The sequence below is a fragment of the Geotrypetes seraphini genome, chromosome 2 (genome assembly GCF_902459505.1).
Source record: "Geotrypetes seraphini chromosome 2, aGeoSer1.1, whole genome shotgun sequence".
Classification (NCBI taxonomy): domain Eukaryota; kingdom Metazoa; phylum Chordata; class Amphibia; order Gymnophiona; family Dermophiidae; genus Geotrypetes; species Geotrypetes seraphini.
This window is the reverse complement of record NC_047085.1, coordinates 471388843-471411338: the sequence shown is the minus strand read 5'-3', so window position 1 is coordinate 471411338 and position 22496 is coordinate 471388843. Positions and strand designations below refer to the sequence as shown.

Sequence of the window (22496 nt, the reverse complement as noted above, 5' to 3'; positions counted from 1 at the left end):
AAGAACATTGTAACAGTACATCTCCTCCTACTCTCTTCCTTTCCCTTGTCATCCATCCATGTGCACCATCTCCTCCAGCTCTTTCCCCTTCCCCTCCATCCATGTGTACCATCTCTTCCTGCTCTCTTCACTTCTCCTGCCCTTCATCCACGTGTGCCATCTCCTTAAGCTCTTCACCCATTCCCTGCTCTTCATCTATGTACAAAATATCTTCCCCTCCATCTATTTAATTCATTTTCCAGCCTATTCTCCCCAATGAGCTCAGTACAGGTTACAGGATAACATACATAAGATACAGTCAAACAGTCTACATTTTGCCATATTTACAATACAATGTGTTTATCCTAACTAATTTTCACAGAGAATCTTGTTTTGATAGGCAATAGGCAGGGGGGGGGGGGGGGTCAGGTGAAAAGGTAAGTTTTTATTGCTTTACTAAAGTTCAGGAGTCCTTTAAGGGATATGATCTTCGGGGGTGGTTGATTCCAGTAGCTTGGAAGGAAATGTGAGTAGGATTGTTGTCTGGCAGTCTGTAGTTGAAGGACATGACCAGGGAGAGTTTGGAGGCATGTTTCCTCCTGGCAGTGGAATGGTCTGTTTGTCACATATGGAGGAAGCTTGGCTGACATGTAGCTTGGCACCATGTTGTGTAGGAATTTGTATGTTAGCATCAAGCCCTTAAAGACATAGCATTTGGTTATGGGTAGCCAATGTGCTGATGATAGAGCTTTGGAGACAGGGTCATGGGCCTGAAGGTTTTTTAGAAGTCTGATTGCTGCGTTTTAAACATGTTGGAGATGCTTTATATTCTTTTCTATGAGACTGCTGAAAAATGTGTTGCAGTAGTCCATGCGGGAGAGGACGAAGGCATAGAAAAGTTGGGAGAAGTGAAATTCCAATGAGTTCCTTATTTTCCAGAGTTGTTCTAAGTAGTAAAATGAGGTAGTGACCACTTGAGAGATATGGTTGGATAGCGATAGGTTGGAGTCAAGGAGTATTCCTAAGCTTTGTGCTTGGTCCTTTGCAATTATGGTTGTTGATTCCCAGAGGATGGAAGGGTGGATGCAGTGTTCTTTGGTGATCCAAAGGAGTTCCGTGTTGGAGGCATTCAGTTGTAGCTTGTTAATGGACACCCAGTTTTTTATTTCAGTGAGGCACTTCATGAGTTTTGTGATCTGTGAGTCCCGGAATTCTCCCAGCGATAGGTACAGTTGGATGTCATCCACAAAGGAATGATTTGGTGTTTGTGGGCTATGTCTAGGATGGGTCTAATGTAGATATTAAATAGTGGGCTAGCAGAGCCCCTTGGGGAACACCATATTTGATTGATTTTGGTTTTGAAAGGGCTGCGTTGAGTAGCATGCTTTGAGTTCTATTACTCAGGAAGGAAGTGAACCACCTTAATGCGGTGTCTTGGATGTCAATTTCAGAGAGTCGCATAATGAGGAGTGGATGGTCAATGGTGTTGAAGGCTGTACTTAGATCAAGTAGCACCAGAAGGATATTATTGTCTTTATCCATAAGTTTCCAGCAGTCATCGATGATATAGAAATGAACAGTTTCAGTACTGTGGAATTTCTGGAATCCTGATTGGAAGGCTCTCCTAGTTTTTTGATAAAGGGGTGTAATTGGTTGAGTATTGTTTTTTTCCAGAATTCTGAAGATAAATGGTAGGTTGGAGACCGGTCTAAAGTTGCTAGGAACCCTAGGGTTGAGTGAGAATTTTTTTAGAATCTGTTTGATGATAGTTGATTTCCAGGTTTGTGGGTACTGAGCCTGACTGTAGAGAGGTATTGATGAGAGGAAGGATGGAATTTACAAAGTCATCTTTAGCAGCCACCAAAAGGTGTGGCATTTAGGGGTCCAGGATGGAGCCAGAGAGGCTAATAGAGTTTAGTTTTTTGGCAAGATCATCATGGGACACAGTAAGTTAGGTTCTTTGTTACAGGTTTAGGTGTTATGTCAGCATCGTGGGAGTTGGTTGTGCAGCCATGTGTACCATCTCCTCCCTCTTACTTCTCTTCCCATCCATCTACCATCACATCTTTACATCTCTATTCCTCCCCTTTTCCAGCATTAGCCCATGTCCCTGTCTCTATGCTTCCTCCTCCCTCAGCATTTTTGTCTCTTTCTCTCCCCATGTCCAGGTTCTCTATATCCTTCCTCTTTCATACTTCATCCCCTAGCTCTTGCACTTCCTCCCTAAGTCTGTAACTCTCACCCTTCTCTTCTGTCCAATCCAATCTAGTCTTTCTGCTGCCCAGACCTCCTTTAATGCCCCCTTCACAAGTCCAATATTTCTCTCTACTTCCCCCTTTCCCCAACCACGATCTCGCATCACTCTCTAAGCCCCTCTTCTGCACATGGAAACATGATGGCAGATAAAGGCCCATCTAGTCTGCCCATCCGCAGTAACCACTATCTCTTCCTCTCTCTAAGAGATCCCATGTGCCTATCCCACATCTTCTTGAATTCAGAGTGTCTTCACTACTGTTCCACACATCTACCACACTTTCTGTAAAAAAAGTATTTCTTTAGATTACTACTGAGCCTATCACCTCTTAACTTCATCCTATGCTCTCTCACTCAAGAGCTTCCTTTCAAATGAAAGACTCGACTCATGTGCATTTACATCTCTATCATATCTCCCCTCTCCTGCCTTTCCTCCAAAGTAAACATATTGCGATCTTTAAGTCTGCTCCCATATGCCTTATGAAGAAGACCATGCACCATTTTAATAGCTTTCCTCTGGACCGACTCCATCCTTTTTATATCATTTTGAAGGTGTGGTCTCCAGAATTGTACACAACATTCTAAATGAGGTCTCACAAGAATCTTATACATGGGCATCAATACCTCCTTTTTCCTACTGGCCATACCTATTCCTATGCACCCTAGCATCCTTCTAGCTTTCACAGTCAATGTTTCAACCTGTTTGACCACCTTAAACTCACACCCAAGTCCCGCTCTTCTGTCATCTACATAAGTTTTTTACTCCCTAAACTGTCCTGTTCCTTCGGGTTTTTGCAGCCCCAATGCATGACCTTGCTTTTCTTAGCATTAAATTTTAGCCAAATTTCAGACCATTCTTCAAGCTTCTCTAGGTCTTTCTTCATGTTATTCACGCCATCCTGGGTGTCTACTCTATTGCAGATTTTGGTGGTACCTGCAAAGATGCAAATCTTACCTGCCAGCCCTTCAGCAATATCACTTATAAAAATGTTAAAAAGAACAAGCCCGAGAACAGAAATTTGAGGCACACCACTGGTAACATCCCTTTCCTCAGAGTGATCTCCATTAACCACTACTCTCTGTAGTCTTCCACTCAACCAGTTCTTGACCCAATCCATCACTTTGGAGCCCATCCCAAGGGCACTCAGTTTATTTATAAGATCTAGTGCACTCCCCCTTTATCCAATTCTCTGGTCGCCCAGTCAAAGAAATTGATCAGATTTTTTTGACAAGAACTAACTGTAGTGAATCCATTTTGCCTCTGGTTCTGTAATCCACAAAATTCCAGAAACATCACCATTCTCTGTTTTAAAAGCATTTTCATTAATTTGCTTACCAAAGAAGACAGACATACCTGCCTATAATTCCGCTCTTCTCCAGCTTCCAGTACCATTCTCGACTCTACAGACTCATTGAAAAGGTCAGTAAGCGGAGCCACCTGAATTTCCCTAAGTTTCTTCAGCACCCTTGGATGTACACCATCCAGCCCCATTGATTCATCTACCATTATTTTAGCTAGCTCCTCACAAACACAACCCTCTAAAAATCGATCAGGGTTTACCACTCTTCCATCTCTATTCACATTTGCCTTCTGCAGCCCACTCCTGGTGCTTCAGCCATGAACACAGAACAGAAATATTTATTAAGCAATTCAGCCTTTTCTTTATCAGCTTATACATATTTCTGCCTTTCACTTTTGAGTCTCACAATACCACTTTTGCACTTCTTCCTATCACCTGATATATCTAAAAAATATCTTGTCTTCCTGTCTGCTATTTTTCATCCATTTGTATCTTTGCTTTACTCGACCAACCTCTCTTAACTTTTCCAGATATTTTTCCCTTTCTTTCTCTTTCTGCGATCTTTTGTAGTTTATGAAAGCTTATCTCTTATTCCTTACCTTCTCAGTTACTACTTTTGAGAACCAAAGCGGCCTTCTTTTCTCTTACTTTTACTTACTTGCCTCACAAAAAGATTTGTTGCCCTTACAATAACTCCTTTCGGTTTTGCCCTCTGCATTTATACTCCTTCAAGACATTCCCAACCAGACAATTTCTTGGCATTATCCCCCACCTTTTCAAAGTTACATTACATTACATTAGTGATTTCTATTCCGCCATTACCTTGCAGTTCAAGGTGGATTACAAAAGAACTATCAAGGAAGTATTACAACAAGAACTTACCCCAAAAAAAGAAATTTAGTCATTTTCAAAGAGAGTAGGAAATAAGTATGGTTATTTATTTGGGTAGTTGGCTTTAGTGAGAGGTGGTGTTTGAAACTTGCGGTGTTATTTCTTTTTTCAGGGATTTCTTGAAGAGTATGGTCTTTATTTCTTTTCTAAAAGTTTTGTAGTCTAGGGATGCCATCAGTAGATTGGCGATTTGGTTGTTTAGTTTGGCTGCTTGAGTGGCTAGGAGGCCATCATATAGTTTTTTTCGTTTGACCTCCTTAATTGGGGGGTTAGGTGTTTTTTTTAAAAATCTAGACGCTTTACTTTTGAATGAGCCTTCTCTATACCCTTCTTAATGTTAAACCGTACCATGCACTGGATGCCAGATGATCACCCACTGTAACATTAGAAACACTTTCCCCATTTTTAAGCACTAAGTTCAGTATGACCCCATCCTGCATGGGTTCCATTACCAACTGCTGGAACAGTTCTCCTTGTAGAGAATCCAGGACCTCTCTACTTTTAGAAGACCCCACAATAGGGATTCCCCAAGAAACATAGGGCATGTTAAAAATCACCTATTAGTAAAACGTCCCCTTTTTTAGATATACAGTCAAACCTCAGTTTGCGAGTAACCCGGTTTGCAAGTGTTTTGCAAGATGAGCAAAACATTCTCGCAAACCGAGTGTTGACTCGATTTGCGAGCACCCCCCGATAACCGGCATTGCTTCCCCCCGCTCACAAAGGGCCCCCCCCCGCTCGAATTGGCACCCCCCCCCCCGCGAGAACAGGAACTCCCTGCCCGACCAACTTTAACTCACCCCCCTTTGGCACCGGCAAGCAGCCCACAAGTGCCGGTGCCGCTTGAAGATCTTCTTCCCAGTCTCTGCCGGCTTTGAGCATGCATCTGCGCATGCTCAAGCCCTTCTAATTCTCCCTCTTGCCGAGAATCTCGGCGAGAGGAAGAATTAGAAGGGCTTGAGCATGGGCAGATGCATGCTCAAAGCCGGCAGAGACTGGGAAGAAGATCTTCAAGCGGCACCGGCACTTGTGGGCTGCGTGCCAGTGCCAAAGGGGGGGTGAGTTAAAGTTGGTCGGGCATGGGGTTCTTGTTCTCGTGGGGGGGGGGGGCCGATTCGAGCAGGGGGGGCCTTTGCGAGCGGGGGGGGGAGCGGTTCTCATGCCGGTGCCAGACGGGGGTGTGTGAGTTAAAGTTGGTCGGGCGGGTGGTGCCTGTTCTCACGGGGGGTGCCGGATCATGTGGGGGGGGGGGGGGGGCAGCGCCCTGGCCTCGGGGGGGGGGGGGGCGGAACGTATCAAAGCGAGTTTCCATTATTTCCTATGGGGAAACTCGCTTTGATAAACGAGCATTTGGGATTACGAGCATGCTCCCGGAACGGATTATGCTCGTAATCCAAGGTACCACTGTATTCTGAATGCCTACTATTAAATCTCTGTCCATTTCTTCCATCTATGAAGGAGGCCTGTATATTACACCAATGAAAATATATTTACCATTCCATCTTTCCAAATTGATCCACAGTGCCTCTTCCTTGTCCTGTAGATCCTGCAATTGTGCAGCTTTAATATGATCTTTAAAATATAACACTACTCCCCCTCCTTTTCTTCCTACCTTGTCTTTCCTGAACAGATTATAGCCTAGTATAACTACATCCCAGTCATGGTTCCCATGAACTATGTCTCTGTGATTGCCACTATATTCCAACTCATTGTCTTCCATCACAGTTTCTAGATCCAGAATCTTGTTTCCCATACTTTGAGCATTAGTATACTACTAGAAACAGAATATTCTGCTATGCTAGACCTTCCTAGTAGAATGTCCTACTAATTGATACAGTACACGTCTAATATAGGTACTTATATTAGTACTCAAAAAACCATTAATATATAAAACAACATATATAAGTATAAAAAAGCAACAGATAATGGATAAAAACATAATATGTTGTAAAAAGACTTTAAGAACATGACTTATTAAAAAACATCAATAAACATAAGATTTCTTGAAATATCCAGTGGGTATAAAGATTCTTATAAATTGTCATACCCTGTGGTTAAATCATTATAGATAAGATGTACAAATTCACAAAATCTTTTCATTCATCATGAGAAACACTAACCCCCCTATTTTACAAAACTGCAATAGCAGTTTCTAGCGTGGGGAGCCGCGCTGAATGGCGTCAGGATCAGTATGGGCCATTCAGTGCGGTTCCCCGGGCTAGAAACTGCTATCGTAGTTTCATTAAAGGAGGCCTAAAAAACATCAAAAATAGAAAAGAAAGAAAGAAAAGGGAAGCAGGTATGTATATATGTATCATATTTCATGATTTAGATATATACACTTTGCACTTTAAATAAGGAATGTTTCCCTCAATAGATTCATCAAAGAGGTCATTGCCTGCACAAGGAACATTAGCCAAGCGGTCCTGAAGATTAGGATCCATATCAATGTTACAAAGCCAGGCAAGGTGGCGCACTGCTACAGAACAGGCAGCATCCCTGGCAGACAAACCAAAGGCATTGTAAGAAGACTGAAGTAGATGTAATCTGGGCTGTGATAGAGAAGCTATGGCTTCTTGAAATTCAAAGTGCTTTTGAGTGTCTAAATAACTGAGAAATTTAGGCAAAAGAGCAATGAGGAACTCAAAATAAGTGACAAAATGGAAATTAAGGACTTTAGAGGACATCATGGCATTCTGATAGATGCGACGTCCGATCTTGTCCATAGTTTTCCCTTCCAGGAGGAATGGTAGCATAAACCTTGGAAGGATGGGACCTTTTCAAGGAGGACTCCACAAGTAGAGATTGGTGAGATAACTGTGAATTCTCAAATCCTTTGTAATGGAGAGTTTTATATCTGGAGTCCAATTTCCCTGGAACAGCTGGAATTGCATAAGGAGTTTCCAGGCATCTGGTAAAAGTCTGAGACAAAAGCTTGTGAAGAGGAAGCTTAAGTGACTCTGCCGGAGGTTGAGGAAGATGCATAACTTCGAGATACTCAGAGTATTTGGAACCAACATCCAATTGAAGGTCCAAATCAACAGCCGTCTGACGAAGAAAAGATGAGAAAGATAGCTGATCCGTCAATGCCTTGCCTCGAGAAGGACTCGAGGTCGTCGAGGAAGCCTGAGTCGAAGATGATACTTCGGCATGAAAAAAAGGCATCAAGAGAACATGGAGACTTGGACAAAACAATCAAAACCGCTGAGTCCTCGAGGCACGGAAGTAGGGACCTCGATCGAGGAGTCGGTGGTCTAGTATAGGGCTGTCCAAGTCCGGTCCTCGAGATCTACTGGCAGGCCAGGTTTTCAGGATATCCACAATGAATATGCATGAGAGAGATTTGCCTGCACTGCCTTCTTGATATGCAAATCTCTCTCATGCACGTTCATTATGGGTATCCTGAAAACCTGGCCTGCCAGTAGATCTCGAGGACCGAACTTGGGCAGCCCTGGTCTAGTAGAACTGGAAGGTGTAGATCGAGGCTTAGTTGAAGAAGGGCGTTCTTTGGAAGAAGAGGTATGCCTGGACATATGCCTCGAGGAAGGCCTCAATCGTCTGTGGGAATGATGCTTGGAAGCAGACCTCGAGGATCGAGGAGACTTCGCTCCGGAGATAGAAGCAGTCGAAGCCACCAGGGAATGTATAGGGCTGGAAGCTGTGGATCGAAGCTCCAGAGGCTTGATGGAGGAACCTCGATGCACTCCCAAAGACTCTGCTCCTTGTATAGAGTGTGAGGATTCCTGTCGAGGCACTTGCAAAGAATCTGCTCCTTGCTTTATGTGCATAGATGCCAGACCAGACACTCACATAGACTCTGCTCCCTGCATAGAGTGTGTAGGCTCAGACTGAGGCATAGGAAGAGGCTCGACGTCGCAGGAGTCTGCAGAATGCCCAGGCTGGATTAGAGTAACAAGCTTGGTCCCATGTTAGTAAGGAACTGAATGAACTGTTTCTCTAACATGGTCTGGAAAGAAGCCGGCAAGGATGGGTCCACGTCTGAAACCGGATTACCTGCTTTGGCTGGAGGTTCCAGAGAGGCAGTGGAAATGGTGCTTCGACTTGGAAGTCTTAGGCACCTTAAGCACCACCACTGGAACTTTCTGCTGAGCTATCTGACCTGAGGATACAGGGGAAGATACAGCAGACATCGTCGAGGAAAGAGCTGCTGCAAACGAAGAAGGTCTGATGAGGTTCGAGGTCGAAGCAGTGGAGGCAGGAGGACCCTCGGTCGAAGGTGAGTCCGAGGTCGGCTTCGGACTCGAGGACGAGGTCGAATCCATCCCGAAGAGCTTTTCCACTGAAAGTAGATGACGTTTAAGAGCTTGGGGTTGAAGAGTAGCACAGCGCTGGCATGACTTCAGGTGATGGTCTGGCCCAAGGCACTTGAGGCACCTACTGTGTGGGTCCGTGAGAGAAATCGCACGCTGACACTGGCTACACTTCTTGAAGCCTGTTGTTGGCTGGGACATAGGAGGAAAAACAGCCACCGCAAAGTCGAAGCCTCTGGGCTGCAGCCGAACGGCCTGCCCTGGCAGCTGAACGGAGGAAAAAATTTTATTTTTTATTTTTTTTTAAGAGAAATAAAAGAAAAACACAATGATTCGTGAAGAAAAAGAACACAAACCACGGTGAGAGAAGGCACGAAGTAACAAAGTTAAATACAGAGAGTCAAAGACGGACTTCTCAGCTCCGCGGAAAACTGTGCTGGGCGGGAAGGCACTCACGCATGCACGGTGCAGCTGACTCAAAACTTCTAGTTTCTACAAGCAAGTCTGCTTGCGAAGCTTCCGCATCGGGGCTCCGTCGATGACATCATCTATATGCAAGAATAGGCTGCCTCCTTGTCCTGGGATAATAAATTTTTTGGTCAGCAGTTTATATTTGCTTGTAATTATGGTTTTTTTATGGCATTAGTTTTCATACTTCATCATTAAGCACATCATAGTCAAGTATAAGATATGTATAATAATACACTGATGATGCATAACAGCGATTTGTTTGGATCACAGATCTACTTCAATTAAACCTTATGTAATCAGATGGTGGATATATAACTACACCGCTTTAAAAGCAGTTTTAAGGTCATGCAGTTTCTTTTATAGCTTTTCTGTATATATGTGCTCAATGGTCTTGATTACCCATCCAACACGATGGTTCTAGGGACTCATAGGCTAATCTCAAAAGGATTATAGATTAGACTTACGTAATATCCCCACATTATAATTTATATATATGTTTAAAGGTCTGAGACATCTAGTATATTCATTGTTTTCCTTTTTCAACATCATGTGATTTAGGAGCTCAAATAGTTATCTTGAGAGTCTCATTTTTCATGTTGATTTTTAAATCCATATTGTAAGATTTTTAAGACATTTGTTATCTCATCTGCTGATGCAATTTGGAATGTGTGACTTTTGATCTTGGTTATTGTACATACATATTTCACCAAGTCTCTTTAGATAGGTAGTATTTAATGTACATTTTCATAGCTGTTCTTTAAGTATTTTAGTCAGAAAACTGACATAACGGAACATTGCTTTTTCATGTTATTATGGTAATCAATGCCATCGACCTGTTCAGTTATATTTGCGTCTGACATCTATTTTATCTCGATTTATTCAATTTGTTCTTTGAAACCTACAAAAAACATACAGTAGGGATTAGTTAACACCTCCCATAATTGGTTTACATTCCTAATGCAAATATATTTGGATGGGTTTTGAATGGCTCATTCTTGTTTCCTAGTCTTTATATATTTCTAAGTCATCATGTAAACATCTTCTTCTCTTTTCTTTCTTTTCTATTTTTGATGTCTTTTAGGGCTCCTTTTACAAAGGCACGCTAAACGCCAACGTCTCCATACAGCTTGCATTAGTATTTTTCATTTAGTGCGTAGTTAGCGCGCGCTAAAAACGCAAGCGCACCTTGGTAAAAGGAGTCCTTAGTGTTTCTCGTTATGAATGAAAAGATTTTGTGAATTTGTACATCTTATCTATCATGATTTAACCACAAGTTATGGCAATCTATAGGAATCTTTATACCGAATGGATATTTCAAGAAATCTTATGTTTATTGATGCTTTTTAATAAGTCATGTTCTTAAAGTCCATATCTGTTGCTTTTTTATACATATATATATATATTAATGGTTTTTTGAGTACTAATAAAAAAATTTTTACATTTTTTTAGTTTTATTAAAATTTTCATAAACATATAGCAGTTTCTTAATGTTTAAATGTGATAAACAGAAGAACAAAGAACTTGTGGAGAGCTGATGTCCAAGTTGATAGCTTTATTGAAATAAATAAATCAATCATCCACAAAAATACATCTAGGGCCGGAATCTCTAGAAACATATGGACCCTACATGGTCCGTGTTTTGACACAATTGTCTTCTTCAGGGGTCCCTGTTGGTCCTAGGAATGTTCTTGTGGATTAAAATAAAGGTCTCTGGAACACAATTTCATGCCGTTCAAGTGCGTCGGTTCTGATTTATTTATTTCAATAAAGCTATCAACTTGGACATCAGCTCTCCACAAGTTCTTTGTTCTTCTGTTTGTGGCTTTTTGTGGAGTGAACAGGGTCAATTCTTTTTGTTGTGTATTGTGATATACATGGATTATATATGATATATTACTGTTCATTGCTTATGTTTTTCATTTATATTCACTAACAATGTTTATGATTTGGAGAATATTGTTTAAATTTGAGCTTTTTTTCATCACATGTTCTATTGTAGACTCCTGAGGCAGGCCCCTTTGGGCCAAAACACGATCATGTTGAGTCTATTACAATAAAAGAAACTGAACACCAATTGGTCACCTTTGTTGTTTTTCTTTGCTGTTCACTGGTGTGAAGGCAGTTTCTCCTGTTTGTTTTTCAAGCATTTATATAGGCATAGTGCAGATTTCATATGAATTTTTATCTTTGACTTAACTTAAGCGTAGCTCATTCCCTTGCCGACACATTTTGTAATCCTTTATCAAGGTCGGGGAGAAACTAAAGAGAAAGAAAGAACCCTCATCACTCACCAAACTTCATTAATATTTTATCATAATACAAAAAATGAAACATCAAAAGTGGAGATTCTTATCATAACTAGCGGGCTAGTCTGCCTTTTCAAAAACTGCCTCCGCAAGTTCAAAATGGCTGCAGTGTTCTAGCAACGAAGTAAAATAGGGAAACTCCTCTCACGTCACACCCCGTTACATAGCATCGAAAACATCCAGCTGACAACAACTTTATTTAAAAAGACAGAGGCCATGAAAATGAAGGACCATCCAGTCGGTTGTTTTACTCAGGCCATCTGGCATCATAGAGTTTAGCTCAAACATCCATCTTAATTCCCTTATGTTCGAGGTGCGCTCAATATTTCCTCCCTCCCACCCCACAGTAATCGAGTCAAGGACTCTCCATTTTAAGTCCTGTAAAGTATGATGAAACAGTTTCCAGTGCCAAACTAGTGGTGCGGTCTCATTTTGGGTATGAACCCGGGATTTATGTTCTGTTAACCTAGTTTTAATAGGACGAATTTTACGCCTGACATATAACTTGGGACATGAGCATTGAATCAAACAGATCACAAACGCAGAATTGCAGTTTGTTCTATTCTTAGATTGGTATATTTTACCCATGTTTGGATGTACTCAGGCTTCCCTAACTAATGTGAAAGGGCACCACTGACAGTGGCCACACGCTGAGTGGCAGCCTTGAATTCTCAGAGCTGTCTCCCTTATAATGCTGTGATTAATACTCTTTCCAATATTTCTGCCATGTTTAAATGAAAATATTGGCCTATCCCCTATTGCTAAATTGACAATATGCCAGTGACTCAAGATTATCTGGTTTATTTTAGGGGCGAGAGTAAAGTATCTCTGAACAAAAGCAATGGATTCTGCTGCATCATTTTGAGACTATCCTTATTGTAACAACAGTTCATGTTGAACGTATTTAGCTCTCAAGTAAGCCTGGTGGACCACCTCTCAAGGGTAGCCCCGTTGATAGAACGGCTGTTTCATACTTCTTGCCTGAATACGATTCTCGTCTAAAGAGTAGCAAATTCTGAGATGCAAGAATTGACTGATAGGGAAGCTTTTCTTCAAACCATATGAATAGAAACTATGAAATTGCAATAAGCTTAAGAACCTCCACGTTTGATGTTTCATTTTTTGTGTTATGTTAAAATATTAATGAAGTTTGGTGAGTGATGAGGGTTCTTTCTCTTTAGTTTCTCCCCGACCTTGATAAAGGATTACAAAATGTGGCGGCAAGGGGATGAACTACGCTTAAGTTAAGTTAAAGATAAAAATTCGTATGAAATCTGCACTATGCCTATATATTACATTACATTACATTACAGATTTCTATTCCGCTTGTGCCTTGCGGTTCTAAGCGGATTACAAATTAAGAGACTGTATAATTTCTGGAATAATACAGTATATAGAATCAGGAAAGTATCAAGTTACAATTGATTAGTCTGGACGTTTCCAGGAAGCATTTAGAGCATATAGTAGATAAATAGTAGGTTGTTGAAGTGAGTTGTACAATGTTTAGGTATAGTTATGGTGGTGGTGTTCGTGTGTGTATTTTCTAGTGCTATGTAGAGGTTAAGATGAAGGAAAGTATTTTTTGAAGAGATGAGTTTTGATTTCTTTTCGGAATTCCTTTATGTCTATTGAATTGATCAGTAGATTGGAGATGGTTGTGTCAATTTTTGCTGCCTGTGTAGCTAAAAGGCTGTCATATATTTTCTTGCGTCTTATACCTTTGAGAGGAGGGTAAGCGTATGATAACTTTGAAATATTAAGAATATTATTGCTAGGCTGGGATTGATGAGGATTCGCACCACATCGAGTTATGTTACTCGGGTGGCAGTCTGAGGATCCCTGAAAGTACTAGCTGCATTATTAGCTATATTCTCCAAATACAACACTACCTTGATATATTGTGGATGTGTACTGCATGAATAGTGACTGATTTTTACTAAATGAATTATTGAATATTTATATGACTACTTATACACAATATTCTAGGTATGTGTTCTTTTGGAAAGCCTTGAATACTTGGCTAATGAAACAGAGCTACAGATTTAATTTATAAAGACAATGATCTTGCTTAGCTATTAATGCAATTCTGATTTCATTTTGCTGATGTTGTATTTTCCATATAGATAATATTGTGTGTGATTACTGTTCGTTTTATAAACCACTTTAAAACCCTGGTTGTGTTAAGTGATATCCAGGCAGTCCCCGAGTTACGAACGTCCAACTTACGTCAGACTCGTACTTACAAGCACAGTCCAGCATCTTCGTTCCTCCCATCCCCGTGGCCTTCGGCAGCTGACCAGCAGAGGCAGCACTGTAAACAGAACACACAATGTCAGCAACATCGTGTCCTTTCCTCTGCCGTGTCTGCTTCCTATGTTGTTACTTCCTTAAGGCAGACGCGGCAGAAGAAAGGACACAATGAGGCCGACCTCGGGTATAATGTTTACATTTCTGCTCCTGCCAGTAAGCCGTTGAAGGTCGCAGAGAGGAGGCAACAGAGATGCTCCTGCCGGCCAGCCAACGACTCTTAGGGTGGGCTGCGGAGAGGGGAGGAACAGACAGTAGACTCTCCTAATGCTCCAGGTGACACTACTTTCATTTTAACTTGTTGTCTTTGTTTTTTATTCTTAAATGCTGTCTAATTTTTGAAGACTTGTCTCTGTATCTACTTCTTTGGCTCTATCACCTTCTCTGTATTATCAGGGAATTCTTCATTCTCTTCCAACATAGATAGCTCATTTTGTTTCCTGTTCAAAACCTGTATTTTTCTCCAGCTCATTTCTGGACATAATTTCTTTCTTCCACTGTCTATTGTGTATTTTTGGTTGACTCTTCTCTTGCAAGAATCTGAATTTGGTTGTTCATTAACCAGAGCCTCAGACTTTTCTATTTCAACTTCTGTCAATTCTCTTCCATTAACTCCTTCCAATGTTAATTCTGGACACACAACCCAGACAACCAGAATCTGACATTACTACCCACATTTGCTCCCCCTCACCACCTCCTCTTTTCATTCCATATAGTGGAATTTAAAAAGGCTGAAAAAGGGTGACCAAAATGATTAAGGGGATAGAATTAATCTTATTGCCATTAGTGATACTGTCTTTACATGCCGCTTCCAAACTGTTTAATATAAATTAACTGTACATATATACATAAACAACACACAGATTCTCCACATGTTCTGAGTTCCATATAAATCTGACTTAACAGCTTTAAAAGCGTAACTTGTTCTTAACCCGGGGAGTGCCTGTATAAAGTAAATAAATAAATCCAGAATACCCTATAATCAGAGAAAGGCAGAGTTTTTATTTGTTAAAGAAAAAACATAATTTACTCCTTAATGACAACACAAATCATTCAAAGCTATTAGCATATTTACAGAAAAAGCACAAGATCTCCATCACTCCAAATGTACAATATATCTAGCTGGTATATTCAATAAACAGCCCTGATTGGAATACAATGGTCTAAATCAGTGATTCCCAACCCTGTCCTGGAGGAACACCAGGCCAATCGGGTTTTCAGGCTAGCCCTAATGAATATGCATGAGAGCGATTTGCATATGATGGAAGTGATAGGCATGCAAATTTGCTTCATGCATATTCATTAGGGCTAGCCTGAAAACCCAATTGGCCTGGTGTTCCTCCAGGACAGGGTTGGGAACCACTGGTCTAAATAGCTATAACTAATTTTACAAAGCTGTGCTACCAATAGTGGGGCGCTGAATGCAAAGAATAAGAATAGAATGGGAATATAATGAGCTTCATTGTATTCAGCACGCTAATTGGTAGTGCAGCTTTGTAAAAAGGAATCCTGAATCTTTCAGCAGGGTATACAAGCCACCCTGTTTCCAAGATTTTAAACAAAACCCAATAAGCTAGACAGCTTACAATCCTGAACCAGAAACCTCTATCTGTGCCCTTTGAATTAAAAACAAAAACAAACCAAAACCTCATGAAGGAACCAGCATCTACCTGAATCCGTGTCCTTTGAATGCAAATACAGTCAAACCTTGGTTTGCGAATAACATGTTTTGTGAGTGTTTTGCAAGACAAGCAAAACACTCCAGCAAACTTTAACTTGCAAAACGAGTGTTGACTCGCTAAACGAGCTCTCAGGGTGGCCCAGGGTGGGAACCTGCCTGTGTGTGCTGCAGCCCCTTCAGCAGGGTGACTTCCTTCCCTCAGGATTCCTGTGCAGCTGCCCTCCCACTTCGGCTGATACCTCTGCCATCGCCTCCCAGCTCCCGATTCAAGCCGGCCGCCATCCTGCAGAAGCTTGCGCAGGACCTCTCAACTCCCGTTGTATATCGTACGTGCTTGTACGTGGTCATGCATTGTCGGGGCAGCGGCCGACTTGGCTCGGGAGTTGAGAGGTTCTGTGCATGCTTCTGCAGGATGGCGGCCGGCTTGAATTGGGAGCCGGGAGGCGCTTGCGGACGGCAGAGGTATGGGCTGAAGCAGGAGGGCAGCCGCACAGGGACCCCAAGGGAAGGAAGCCACCCCGCTTAAGGGGCTACGGCACCCAAAGGCAGGTACCCACCCCTGGGCCACCATAACAACCTCTGGTTGTAGAACGAATCTTCTGAGTTTGCATTATGGCCTATGGGGAACTTTGCTTTGATATACAAAGTAATGGCGGAATAAAAATCACTAATGTAATGTAATATACGAGTGATTTGGCTAACGAGCATGCTTCTGGAACAAATTATGCTCGTAAACCAAGGTACCACTGTACCAATAATATAACCTGACCCAAACCTTAAATTTGATTGATCATTTCTTCCAAGAACTAAGCGCTTCAAACGTAGGATGTAAGTCACCATGAACTACTGAGAATGGTGTGAGCTAAATCTAAAGAACCATAGGATTGGAGCAGATGTACCATCTGTTTGTTTAGTTACTAAAGGTGAGGAACCAGGGCTCTTTGAGCCAGTGTCTGAATAAAATAGAAACTCAAACAAATTTGTATTCTACAACCTGTGGCCCTAATCCAAAATCTAGCGACACTATAGAAAAGCTGTTCTGGGGACAGAAAATTATCAGTTAGATATACAATTTTTTTTAGGATGCAGTACCACACAGTAATTGGTTTCTGGAGTAAGCACTTTTGTGAGATCATATTAGTTTATATTTAAGATTTACCCAAATAGGTCCAAATATCTAGTCTACCCACCCATTCTCACTGTTTGAAACCTACTTTTTACAATGATTTGGTTTTGAAAATATTCTACTTTTATTTTATTCTGTACATTTTTCAGAAAACCCAAAACAAAGTATACAGGAATATAAATTCAATTTATTTACCACTTTGATGCTCCAAATGGCACCGCCGAGAAGCTGTCTGGTTTTAAAAATGTCCCGACCTTCTGAACCATCTGGGGACCAGGAAGGTGGGCTCATAGAATTATTGGTACTCCAAGCTCCCTAGGATATGGCAGGTGAGAAAATACATGGATAAAACTCAGCAACATAAAATTCAAAGCCAGCAAATAAAGAGTTTAGTAAAGCCAGGCAAAAGCAAATGTAAAGAAATTTAGGACAAATTGCCAAATAGTATTGTGTGCAGGACTGCAATCATCCTACTCTTGGAAAAATTCCTATTGTAGGTGATAAATATTACATGGATTAAATGATTTAAAAAACCAAAGGCAGCAGACAATAGAATGTTAGAACAAATATTTGACACATATGTTCATGCAGCCTATATCAGCATAACAGTGCTTAAAGACATACTGTACAATGAAATGTTAATCACAACAAAAAACGAAAAAGTGTAGCAGAAATTTATTTAAAATACTTATATCTTGTGCATTCCACAGTTCTCAGCGGGTTATAAACAAACATGAAATCTTGTTGAAGCTAATTTACCCTAAAACTTGAATTTTCTGTTATTTTATCAGATAACTACAATGCAGAAATTTGGAGCATCAGAAAGAGAACTACCGGTATATATTGTGGGGAAATATAAGAACATTCTGCCTGTGGTTCCTTTCTCCATGGCATGAATTATGTGTATTGAGGAGCACCCAGTATTTAACAAACCGTGAGTATCAAGACTCTAAAAACACTAGAAACAAGTAACAAGTCTGAAAACTCTGGTCAGAAATTAAATAATTATACAATATTTATGAATGCAAAATAAAAATTAACAAAAGATTCTTAAGCTACTCTGGCTGTCAAACAACTGAATTATTAAAGCTTTCATATTGCACAAGAAATGGCATATAAATGAAAAGGTGTACCATTCCTAAAATACCACAAAGCCAGAATCCAGCCTTCCAGTGTCAGGGCCAAAACATATGTCATGCAGTCATGGTTATAAGAACTTTATGGATCATGCTCATTTCAAACAACAACAACAAAAAACCTATCTAAAGCAAAAATAAGCCATGTAATGTCTATGGGGAAACAACACTATTTTCTAGCAATGTATTAAAATCGTGTTACCCTAAAAATTAATATTAGCCTAGGAAAGCCAGTAATAAAAATGGCCAAATCTTGATTTTTAAGCCTGCATCAATCTGCTAAGGCAATTTTGTCTTAAATTTACAAAATTAAACTGAGCAAATAAAGGTCGCAAATTATAATCAACAAAACAGTTCTGCTGAAAACAAAAGAAATAAATGAAATAAAGTACAGCTATTGTTATAAAAAAAAATAACATTCTAAAGCATGATAACAAACCAAAATTAGCAATGTTTAGATAAAGAAAATCAGCAGTACATTTGTGTAAACTAGATTATATATTTCTAAATTGAAACAAAAAGTTATGCACAGAAAAACAAACAATAGTATAATTTCTTAGGTATACTTTCTGTCAAATATTTCTAATAGTTTACTGGTTATTTTATTTTTAAACTAGAAATGTGTTATTTTCCTTCAAGTAATTATTATGACAGTACTTTTTCAACAAAGCAAGAGAGTGTACAACTCCAGGCCAGGGAACAGGAGGTGGCCAGAACATAATACTGTATTCATGACTGTTAAAAACAAATTCAAACTTGTTTCTATTTGGAAAAAAGCACATTACTACATTTAGCACTATGAGATAATGTATATTTGAGCAGAGAAAGACTAATTATTTTGGACTATGTTCATAATAATACTTTGTAATATTAAATCTTACATTTTGTAACTTCTTGTGCTCTGATCAAATATATATGGTTTCATGGTCCCTATGTACAATAGAAGTATATCCAACACCAACCTAGCATTTCGTTTTTGCCTCTACTCAACTAGCTTTCTATTTGCATTCTATAAGCTAATCATTCTCATGCTATAGATGTGGTGAGAACAAAAAATTTGCAGTGTCTATGAAAAATGGGACAGTGAAAACTCAGGACAAAATACAACTGTTCATATTAGAGTTCTCATTAACATCAGTTAGTTAGATTAACAGAACCTCCAGATAGTAGAATAACTGAAAACACTTGGACTGTAAAAGGAAAGTTTTCTTGGCATACAGCATGACCAAGGCAGGCTCTGATATACTGTCATTTCAGATTGGAATCCTGTTGTAGGGGCATCTACCTCTATCTACAAGCTATCCATATACAGTATATAGACAGATACAAATATACAAAATGTTTATGCATTAGTGAGGGTGTATTCTACCAATCAATCTATAGATATATCTATATCTATCTATCTATACACAGACACACACACACTATGGGCTCCTTTTACGAAGGCGCGTTAGGATCTTAATGCGCGGAATAGCACGCGCTAAATTGCCATACATGCTAGCCGCTACCGTCTCCTTTTGAACAGGTGGTAGATTTTCGGCTAGTGTGCGCTAATCCAGTGCATGCGCTAAAACGCTTAGCGCACCTTCATAAAAGGAGCCCTATGTTTCAAAAAAAATGAGACCCCTTTTATTTTTCTCTTTGAAAAATAAATAGCTGAGTATACAATAATAGAAGAGTGGAGTAGCAGCCAAGTGATTACAGCACCAGACCTGTCATCCAGGGGTGCCTAGTACAAATCCCACTGCTGCTCCTTGTGATCTTAGACAAATCATCTAACCTTCTGTTGCCCCAGAGATAAAATTATATTGTAAACCTTCCAGGTACAGGAAAATATCTAGTGTACCTGAAACATAGGAACATGAAGATGGATAAAGGCCAAATGGCCCATCCAGTCTGCCCATCCACTATCTCCTCCTCTCCATATGATATCCCACATCCCGTCCCACGCTTTCTTCAATTCAGATACAGTCTTTGTCTCTACCACCTCTTCCAGGAGACTATTCCATGCATCTACCACTTTTTCTGTATAACCACCCCTCCCCCCCCAAAAAAAAAGTATTTCCTTAGATTACTCCTCTTAACTTCATCCTATGCTCTCTTGTTCTGGAGCTTCCTTTCAATTGAAAGAGACTCACTTCATGCGCATTTATGCCATGTAGGTAATTAAATGTCTCTATTATATCTCCCTTCTCCGATCTTTCCTCCAAAATATACATATTGAGATTTTTAAGTCTTTCCCCATATGCCTTATGACGAAGGCCACCGACCACTTTAGTAGCCTTCCTCTGAACAAACTTTAACTTGTTTATATCTTTTTGAAGATACGTTCTCCAGATTATACAAAAAATTCTAAATGAGGTCTCACCAGAGACTTCTATAGGGGCAACAATACCTCCTTTTTCCTATTGGCCATAACTCTCTCTATGCACCCAAGCATCCTTCTAGCTTTTGCCATTGCATTTTTCAACCTATTTGGCCACCTTTAAGATCATCCCAATTCCGGTTCCTCTTTCGTGCACAAAAGTTCTTCACCCCCTAAACTATACCATAGAGGGGCCTTAGGCGCCTGGGCTAATGTCTACTTACCATGTAGGGCCACCTAAGGCTACTGCCTAGCCTTAGGTGAACTTAGGCGGGCTTGTGAGCCTCCCTAGGCTCCCGGAGGTGCCTTCAACATAGGCAGCCTGACTGGGGAACATTTTTTTTTAGAAAACGTGCCTCCTAATTGGATGATTAGACAGCTGTAGGACGCCTACAGCTGCCTACAATCAGGACACACTTTGCAGAATTGGGGCCTAAGCGACTAAAATAGAGATATACATGTATACATATCAAATGGAATCTCAACAACCTTATTACTATTTAGACCAGGGGTGCCCAAAAGGTCGATGGTGATCGACCAGTAGATCGAAGGCAATGCAAGTCAATTGAAGAGCCCATTCCAGGCTCCATGACAGACTCGAGTTGACTTCGCGTTCTACCTGCTTCCCGACGCCGTAAAGAGGATGCAGAAGCGCCAGGCCGACCAGCCTTCCCCACCCGACGTCAATTTTGACGTTGGAGAGGAAGTTCCGGGCCAGCCAATCGCTGCCTGGCTGGTCCGGAATTTCCTCTCTGACAGAATTGATGTCGGGTGGGGAAGGCTGGTTGGCCCAGCGCTTCTGCATCCAGAGGAGGGCGACGAAAATGATTGGAGGCTTGCACCAGAAGGCGTATGAGGAGAGACTGGAAGCCCTGAATATGTATACCCTAGAGGAAAGGAGAGACAGGGGAGATATGATTCAGATGTTCAAATACTTGAAGGGTATTAATGTAGAACAAAATCTTTTCCAGAGAAAGGAAAATGGTAAAACCAGAGGACATAATTTGAGGTTGAGGGATGGTAGATTCAGGGACAATGTTAGGAAATTCTACTTTACGGAGAGGGTAGTGGATGCCTGGAATGCGCTCCCGAGAGAGGTGGTGGAGAGTAAAACTGTGACTGAGTTCAAAGAAGCGTGGGATGAACCCAGAGGATTTAGAATCAGAAAATAATATTAAATATTGAACTAAGGCCAGTACTGGGAAGACTTGCACGGTCTGTGTCTGTATATGGCCGTATGGTGGAGGATGGGCTGGGGAGGGCTTCAATGGCTGGGAGGGTGTAGATGTAAGTCTTAACAAAGATTTCGACAGTTGGAACCCAAGCACAGTACCGGGTAAAGCTTTGGATTCTTGCCCAGAAATAGCTAAGAAGAAAAAATTTAAATTGAATCAGGTTGGGCAGACTAGATGGACCATTCAGGTCTTTATCTGCCATCATCTACTATGTTACTATGTTCTTTATGGCGTCGGGAAGCAGGGAGAGCTCAGAACTTGGCGGCGGTGGCTTAGAAGCCTGTTCCCCGATGGCAGCAGCTTGGGGGAGGACAGGGAGACACAAAGAAAGGGGGGCAGGGAAACAGAAAGAAAGGTGGCATGGAGAAAGACAGACAAATAAAGGGGGCATAGAGAAAGATAGAAAGGGGCAGGGAGACAGAAAGAAAGGGGGCATGGAGAGAGAAAGACAGACAGACAGAAAGAAAGAAAGGGGGGCAGGGGGACAGGGAGAGAGAAAGTCAGAAAGAAAGGCACGGAGAGAGAAAGATAGAAAGAAACAAAAGGGGCAGAAAGAAAGAAAGGGGGCAGGGAGACAGAAAGAAAGGGGGGCAGGGAGACAGAAAGAAAGAGAAAGAAAGAAGGAGACAGGGAGAAAGAAAAAAAAGGGAGGGGGCATGGGAGAGGAAGAAAAAGTTGGGGGAGGGAATGAGGTCTGGAGGAGAGGAAGCATACAGGAGGCTGAAAGAAGGGAAGAAATATTGGATGCACCGTCAGAAGAAGAAAGTGCAACCAGAGACTCATGAAATCACCAGACAACAAAGATAGGAAAAATGATTTTATTTTCAATTTAGTGATCAAAATGTGTCCGTTTTGAGAATTTATATCTGCTGTCTATATTTTGCACTATGGCCCCCTTTTACTAAACTGCAATAGCGGTTTTTAGTGCAGGGAGCCTATGAGCATCGAGAGCAGCGCAGGGCATTCAGCGCAGCTCCCTGTGCTAAAAACTGCTATCGCGGTTTAATAAAAAGGGAGGGGGTATGTGTGTTTATTTTTGTATAGCTGTTACTGAGGTGACATTGCATAAAGTTATCTGCCTTGACCTCTTTGAAAAAACCCCAGAATATAAATGATAATTAACATTTTCTCTGCATACTGTGCTTTGTGTTTTTTAAAATTTTATTGTTGGTAG

General features: G+C 41.0%; 1 protein-coding gene across 11 annotated transcripts in view; it reads right to left on the bottom strand.

Annotated features, from left to right (window-relative positions):
• KMT2C (lysine methyltransferase 2C) overlaps positions 1 to 22496 on the bottom strand; it is an 803286-nt gene that overhangs the window by 395918 nt on the left and 384872 nt on the right. For 10 of the 11 annotated variants that reach the window (XM_033931655.1, XM_033931654.1, XM_033931660.1 and 7 more), the window contains one exon: positions 16782 to 16901. The exons of the other annotated variant lie outside the window; for it this stretch is intronic. In XM_033931655.1, the coding sequence (XP_033787546.1) occupies positions 16782 to 16901 (120 nt within the window). The remainder of the gene's footprint in view (positions 1 to 16781; positions 16902 to 22496) is intronic. 11 annotated transcript variants of the gene reach the window in all.